This window comes from Macaca mulatta, chromosome 3 (genome assembly GCF_049350105.2).
Source record: "Macaca mulatta isolate MMU2019108-1 chromosome 3, T2T-MMU8v2.0, whole genome shotgun sequence".
Lineage (NCBI taxonomy): Eukaryota > Metazoa > Chordata > Mammalia > Primates > Cercopithecidae > Macaca > Macaca mulatta.
Genome location: NC_133408.1, coordinates 162,777,691 through 162,785,687, shown reverse-complemented (window position 1 = coordinate 162,785,687; position 7,997 = coordinate 162,777,691). Strand labels below are relative to the sequence as shown.

General features: G+C 37.5%; 1 protein-coding gene across 1 annotated transcript; it reads left to right on the top strand.

Annotated features, from left to right (window-relative positions):
- The first annotated feature begins 5,741 nt into the window (after positions 1-5,741).
- On the top strand, positions 5,742-6,617 carry TAS2R16 (taste 2 receptor member 16). The gene has a single exon (NM_001080759.1). The coding sequence runs from the start codon at positions 5,742-5,744 to the stop codon at positions 6,615-6,617; it is 876 nt and encodes a 291-aa protein (NP_001074228.1).
- Positions 6,618-7,997: the final 1,380 nt, after the last annotated feature.

Sequence of the window (7,997 nt, the reverse complement as noted above, 5' to 3'; positions counted from 1 at the left end):
CATTTTACCTTCAAACCAAAAATTAAACCCAGTTATCAGTGTTCCCACTAAAAGCCATTGGTCTCTTATCATTGATTGACCTAAGTAAATATTTTCATTTCTATATAAGTAATACATAATTTATAATTATATATTATAATTATATAATTTATATATAAGTAATAAAGGTAAATTTATATAGCTAACAATTAGTTAAATGTAAGAATATGTGTGTGCACATGCACATACATCTTGTTTTGTTTTGTTTTTCGCTGATCTCAAGAGGTTTTTCTGCCCTCATATACCTAAAAGGACTATATGGACTTAAATATGGGGATAGTATCTCATCTTCTCCTGTGAAGTCATAGTTCTCTGTATTGGGCCTTATTTTCCCTAGTGCAATCATTCAGGGATGCCCTTGGGTTACCATGTTAATATAGAGTCTGGGGGCTAAATACTGTATAACACTAGGAATTTAAAGATTGTTGAAGAAATGAGTGGAATTTCCAACCTAGGCTTTTTCTAAGACATTCTCCACTTCTGAATCAGTACTCCTCCCTCAGGAATCTCATGCCTACCCATGAGGAAGCAGCATTTTCAGGAAAATAGGCCACTCATTTCACCCCCTCCTCCCAGGTTCTTAGCTCCTGAAAGGAAGGAAAGTTGAATTAGTGGGTCCACTGACCTTATTGCTTATGGATATGAAAGTGTTTATCACTCCAGTTTATCACTAATTTCTCTACCAAGTCCCTGGACTTTCTGAATCTGGGGGGATTCAGAAAGAAATAATAAGCAATAATCATTACTTATTATAAATAATAAGCAATTTTATAATTACTTATTAAAACAATAAGTATTTGAAGTAATAAGTAGCTCTTTCTGGAGATAAATAATAAGTATTTGAAATAATACTTATTTCAAAGTATTATTGAAATAAGTATTTGAAATATACAAGTAAGTATTTGAAATATACAAAATAAGCATTTGAAGTGATGGATATTTTAATTAATTTTATTTGATCATCCCACAAAGTAAATATGTATTAAAACATCCCATTGTACCTTACAGATATATCCAATTATTTTTAATCAATTAAAAATAAAATGGGACATGAAAAAAATCTTAAATTCTTCTAGCTTTGTCTGAAATACCCTAAAAATCCAAACCAATGCCTCTCTCATCCTGTAACGTTGTCTCAGCATGTCTGTTCATGTTGTATGACTCTGGAATAGAATTCTAAGAAACATTCTGGCATGGTTCGGCTTGGTTTCCACTCCTTTGCACGAGTTTCTCAGAAATCAGAAATGCTTAATGCTGCACTTTGGGTCATCCATCCTAGGAGAATTTAATCCTGGATATTGTTGGTTACCCTTATAAAGAAACCAAAAATATAGCTCAATCATCACGTGAGCCTTTGAGATCCAGGTAAAGTTTGACTGAAATCCCAATTCTAGACTTGGGGCAGTCTGAGCTTTTCCAACAAGACCCGCACCTCACTTTCTCAGCTTTTCAAGACTGTACTCCTGAGTCCACAGGCATTTCTCAATGACTTCTCTCCTCAGAACCAGATTCAGAGTCCCTTCCCTATGCAACCCAAAAGTACTCATATTTGTGTTAGGCTCTTTCCTGTAAGTTTCTTGAGTTGAGCAGAAGAATCACATGACATAAGGCACATTTCTATTTCTTGCTGGCAAAACTTTCTCTGGCCTCTCTACTCAGTACCCGGTGCTCCCTCTGTGATGTCCTCCGTCCACCTAGTGCAGGAGGGTAAGGTGTGGTCCTGTTCCTTGCTCTGGCTGCTTCACTTCCTGGGAATAACCAGACACATTGATCTGCTTTCCCCCACATAAGTTAGAATGCTGGTGAATAAATTTCTCTTTATACTATTTTCAATTTATATTTTTATGGAACACATGATTTATGTATGAACACAGGAACACACTGCCTTATCTGCATATTATAATCTATGTTTTTATTGGATCTTGGTGATCATTTTTATCATTCCTTATGTTTTACTTGTGGAACTGAGGTACACGGAAATAAGTTTATTCAATTAATTATACTCCTGTGTGAGGGGAAAATATTATCAAATAAAGCACTTTCTCTTTCTTCCTCTCAGTGTGATCCCACCTGCTCAGTCCCACATGCTAGTTGTAAGTGGTTTAATCTATCAGAGTATATCCTGCTCACATAATAGGATATCAGAGGTACTTCGGCCCAGTACTAATAAGCATTACACAAAATCAGGCCCTGTGTTAGTTTCTTTGCAGTTTCCCCTGTTTTCCCTTCAGGGTCACAAAATGTCTACAACAGCTCCTAGCATCATGCACAATACAGAATAACACAGGATGAAGAGGGAAGAACCTCTCTTCCTGAATCTCTCTGTTCTTATCAGAGAGGAGGTCTCAGCAGGCTTCTCCTCTATTCCCAGTGCCCAGAATCGATTCGTGTGCCCAAACGTAACAGGCAAAGAAGATATTAAACGAAGAGTCTGGCATTTAAAACCTCTCCAGAAAGAGATAGGTTCTGCCTATAAGGGAAAAATATAGCAAATTAGCTTGTGGGGAGGCAAACATCTACACGTGTTTAAGGCATCATATGATTACACTACATTTTATCTATTATTTAACTGATGGTCAGGTACATAGTTTTCGGTCTTTTGGTATTACCACAATTCTGAAATAAATAGACTAGAAAATTTCTTCTTTTGTTATATATGTGTAAGGATTTCTCTGTAATATACAATATATACCTAGAAGTAGAATGCCTGCAAAGTCTGTACATTTTCTATTAAATATGACCAAACTGTTTTCCAATGTAACTATCTTAATTCATATTCCTTCTAGTGGTTCATAAAGACTCTGATTTTTTCATATCTTCTTTTAGAGTTGATATTCAAATTTTATTTTGTTTTTGCAATGAGAAAAATGAAAAGTATCTACTCAGTATTATTTGTATTTTTCTTATTACTAGTGACGTTAAGCATCTTTTTATGAACTTATTGGTATTATTGTCTACTCTTTGGTGAATTGCCTGCTCTTTTATTTTCCTGTTTTTAAAGTTTTTCAATGAAACACACAAACACACACATCAAGAAAGATTAATATCTAGAAACACCCTTAATTATATATGTGTGTATATATACATATACACATATATACTGCATATTATCATCTATGTTTTTATTGGATCTTGGTGATCATTTTTATCATTATCATTTATCATTAATATATATGTGTATATATATACACATATATACACATATATAATAAATTAAGGGTGTTTCTAGATATTAATCTTTTATATATAAATATATGTGTGTACATATGTGTATATATATGTGTGTGTGTATATATATAAAATGTTTGCTTGACAATAGTAAAATCTAGAATCGAGCAAGTTATTCCTACCAAATTTGCAAATAAGATACAACAGTCTGCCTCCATCAGGCAGAAGTAAATAAAGTATTAGAGGAAACTAGGAGTATGCTCAGGGATAAGAAAAAGACAAAATCTCTAACAGTGAAGATTGTAGATGCCTATAAACATAAACTGGCATTGCTTTTCCCAGTGGGACATTAAGAAAAAAACTGGTGGGCCTTCCCTCATGTCTGTCTGAGAAGGGCGAAAGAGAACTGTAGAAATGACAGAGTAGAGAGGGGAAACAGCATGGGCCAGCCTGCCATTGATCATTTTTACTGAAAAGAATGCCTGAGTTTGCCATAGATCAAGTGTACACTGCAGAAGGCAGCTGAGCTTCAGTCACTTTGCCAGCACCTGACCAACTAGGACTAGTTAATGAGCAACAATCCCCTGTCTGATAAGGGAAAGGGTATGAGCTAAAGAAGAGTGGAAGAAGGCAAACCAGAATTGGGATCACTGCAATGAGGAGACCCCAGAGGTGGCCCCAGAAGGTTCACATGCGCACATGGTAAAAGAGCCAGACTCTCAACTCTGAACCCCAGGGAAGATCAATCACCAGTCTAAGGACACTCTGTATGTCTCACCTTCAAACTTTCCCAAAAAGAGTATCTGGGTTATTTAATCAGCCACTATCACATAGAAAACACTCCAGTGGAATAGAGTAGTGCCAGGCCATCTCTCACACTGCAGGCCAGTCTATGAGGGGCTGCTTTGGACAGAAACTCATTCCTGTTCATACTGTTGTGGCTGGAATCCAGTCATGAGGGGTGTAGTATGGTTGCCACACTTTCGGAACCCCTCAGACAGTGATTGAGAGCATCACAGTCCTTCCAAGTTTACTCAGAATGGGGCAGTGTATACAGCTGGCAACATGCTCAGTGTATTCAGGACATAAGGCAGAGGTTAATGCTATTATTGCATGTTTCACATACCAACATTTAATATCTCATCTTTCTCTCTTCTTATGTCTAGATACATCTCAACCAATTCACCTTTTAATAATATTGTTTTGTCATCTCAGTTTTTTATTTCCTGTTTCTTGCATTTTATTGAGAATGCAAAGCAGATGCTTCTTACACTTAATTCTGTTTTCTGGTGTAATTTTTTAAGCTATTGCTTACCTTTGCATCATGAGTTCAGTAGTGTCTTGTTTTGTGTTCAAGAATTCTAAGCTTCATGTTTGCTTGCTTCTGTGTTATCTTCCTTGAATAACTAAAAGTCCATACAGACTCCAAATTTATTATACATAAGGTCAATGACTTTCACTTTGTCTTTGTCACCAACTAGCAATTATTAGAATAACCTCTCATTTCTGAAGTCACTTATTACATATTTGGTGTCTATTTGGAAGAGTTGTCCTGAACTGAAGGAAAATATATTCCTTTTATAGCCTTCTTGTAGAGCTATGAAATGATTCCTGCACATTTGGAAGTAATATGCTTTACTAGTGGTAAGAGGGTCCTCTTTCAATTCTTCCTGAGCAATGACAGCAGTGACAAAAAGAACCTAGCCATGTAAGAGAGAAAACAAAAATAAAACAAAAAAAAAAAACACAAAAAACCACTGATGTTAATGGGACAAGAACAATTCCTGAAAATACATAAGGTATAGGTTCAAAGCATTGGAACTGGCAGAAGAACAATAGCTAAGAGGGGCTGTGTGCAGTGTTTTATCTGCAGTTTGATTTCTCTGAGTGGGGGAATTCAATGGGCAGTTATGCAAGTGGCCTGCATTGGATGGAAATACTTGAAGGTCTGGAGTTCAGCAATTTTGTGGAATTTCAGAGGAAATTCCCTCTGAATTTTTATTTACCCTCACACTTTGGTTGTAGCATCCACCACTAGCTGCCATGAGAACTGGGAAGATAGGGCTTCTGAGGTTCGCTTTGGTACTGCACTCAACAGAGCAAAAACATCATGCAGGACATGAACGAACAGGGAAGGATTCATCTTTCCTGTGGCTCAAATTTTAGGTTAAAAGAGTAAAGATGTCATTTAACAATGATAAGGAAGTAAGCTAAGTGCACCTCAGAAAAAAAGGAAATAAACATGGTTAGGAAATACGTATGCCTTTTTGGAATAATCAAATCATTTCAGGAGCAGGAATCCACATTTAAACAATATTTCCCTACATTCAGATGTGATAGCAAACAGCAAGCAAAGCATAAACAAATTCTATGGATAGGAAAATGACAAAATTAAAAATGACCTTGGGAAAATTTGCTTCCAGAGGGAGGGGTTTTCTTGCACCAGACAGTGGTGGAATCAGGAACCCATTCTCTACCTGGAAATTGGTACAGAGATTCAGTCTTTGTCCAGGAAGACACTTTGGAGTAGAAGAATGATACCCATCCAACTCAGTGTCTTCTTCATGATCATCTATGTGCTTGAGTCCTTGACAATTATTGTGCAGAGCAGCTTAATTGTTGCAGTGCTGGGCAGAGAATGGCTGCAAGTCAGAAGGCTGATGCCTGTGGACATGATTCTCATCAGCCTGGGCATCTCTCGTTTCTGTCTACAGTGGACATCAATGCTGAACGATTTTTGCTTCTATTTTAATTTTAATTATGTACTTTGCAACTTAACAATCACCTGGACATTTTTTAATGTCCTTACATTCTGGTTAAACAGCTTGCTTACCATCTTCTACTGCATCAAGGTCTCTTCTTTCACCCATCCCATCGTTCTCTGGCTGAGGTGGAGAATTTTGAGGTGGCTTCCCTGGCTATTACTAGGTTGTCTGATGATTACTTGTGTGACAATCATCCCTTCAGCTATTGGGAATTACATTCAAATTCAGTTTCTCACCATGGAGCATCCACCCAGAAACAGCACTGTAATTGACAGACTTCAAAAGTTTCATCAGTATCTGCACCAGGCTCATACAGTCGCGTTGGTTATTCCTTTCATCCTGTTCCTGGCCTCCACCATCTTGCTCATGGCATCATTGACCAAGCAGATACAACATCATGGCACTGGTCACTGCAATCCAAGCATGAAAGCGCACTTCACTGCCCTGAGGTCCCTTGCCATCTTGTTTATCGTGTTTACCTCTTACTTTCTAACCATACTTATCACCATGATAGGTACTCTATTTGATAAGAGATGTTGGTTATGGTTCTGGGAAGCTTTTGTCTATGCTTTCATCTTTATGCATTCCACTTCACTGATGCTGAGCAGCCCTACATTGAAAAGGATTCTAAATGGAAAATGCTAGGCCTAGAGGTTGCCTGAGGCACAAGGTACAAGACTCCCGGGCAATTGATATAATTAATACCAGTAAAGAGTATTGCTCTTATCAATCAATTCATTGTGAATCACCATGAATGCAAGCCTCATTCTCTTCCATCTTCGCAGCCATCTATTTCTAAATAATCAACCCTTTCTCCATCCTTTTCCACTGGTTTCCTTTCCCTTTCACAATCCTCAGGTTGGTTCCAACTTGCTCAAGACTGCCCCATCTCTCCTTAGTCCTTGCCAACTCTGGAATCGTACACCTGGTATATTCTACACAAGACAGTCAAAATCATGGTGTCCACACATTAATTTAACTTTCCCGTGACTGCCAGTTACTTCACACATGAATATGAATACCATCCCACAAAAACGTATTGCTTGTACCCTGAATGCTTCCCATACTAAGCCTTCAATTCACTTTCTTTAGTCAAGGGGTCTCTTTCTCTCTCTCTCTCTCTCTCTCTCTCTGTCTGTCTCTCTCTCTCTCCCCCTCTCCATCTCTCTCTCTTTCTCTATCCCCTGGCTGTTTCTGGGCTTTTATCTAATGATACAAATTTTCTTATTTGCTTCTCTTCCAAATGTCATGTCTTTATCTCTTCAAAACTCAAGTCAAAATTTAACTCTTTCTTCATTTCCATTAACCAAAACATTATACTCTTCCCCAGAATAGCAGACAATTTGCCCAATCCAGATTCATCCTTAATACCGCCCCAAATATTGACAATTTAATTGTGTCAACTATAAAACTATAAATGGTTTCCATTGGCTCAATTCTTGCCTCTCTATTGCATTATAAGTTGGAGTTAACTTGATGGAACATCTCTATATTGAGACATAGTTGATTTTTTCCCATATACAACCCAGATGTCAGCTAAGAACCACTGTTAGCTCATAACATCTGAATGGCATTGGCTTACATTTTCTACACTTTTTTATTCTGTGCAAAGTCCTCCCAAAACGAATAAGAATATAGAAATCACGCAGTAATCAGTGAAAAATCACCTATAAGACATACTCATTCTTTAGATGTTCTTTCTGCCTCCCTGACAGCTTTCTCTCATACCTTCTTCCCTTGCAGGACCCCATGTTGCCTTATCTCAAAGGCATCTCACTCCTCATTTATGTCCTCTTCACCCTTACCTACCAGCAGCTATGTGTCTTGGTAATGTCCAACCACTAGGCCTTTGGGTCTCAGCCTCTGTCCACCCCAGATAGTTATTAAGGTATTCTTCTTAAAGTCAGTTGCATCTCTTACACTATTCTGGTATCAAGTGTTAATAATATGATATTTTCTACACTTTGTATATATTGGGCATGTCTGGTGAACTTCTAGCTCTGCCATTAAAAGATTGAAACACCT

Bases quoted from the DNA above. Each gene is read 5' to 3' on its own strand.
- TAS2R16 (NM_001080759.1), top strand. From the start codon at position 5,742: ATGATACCCATCCAACTCAGTGTCTTCTTCATGATCATCTATGTGCTT.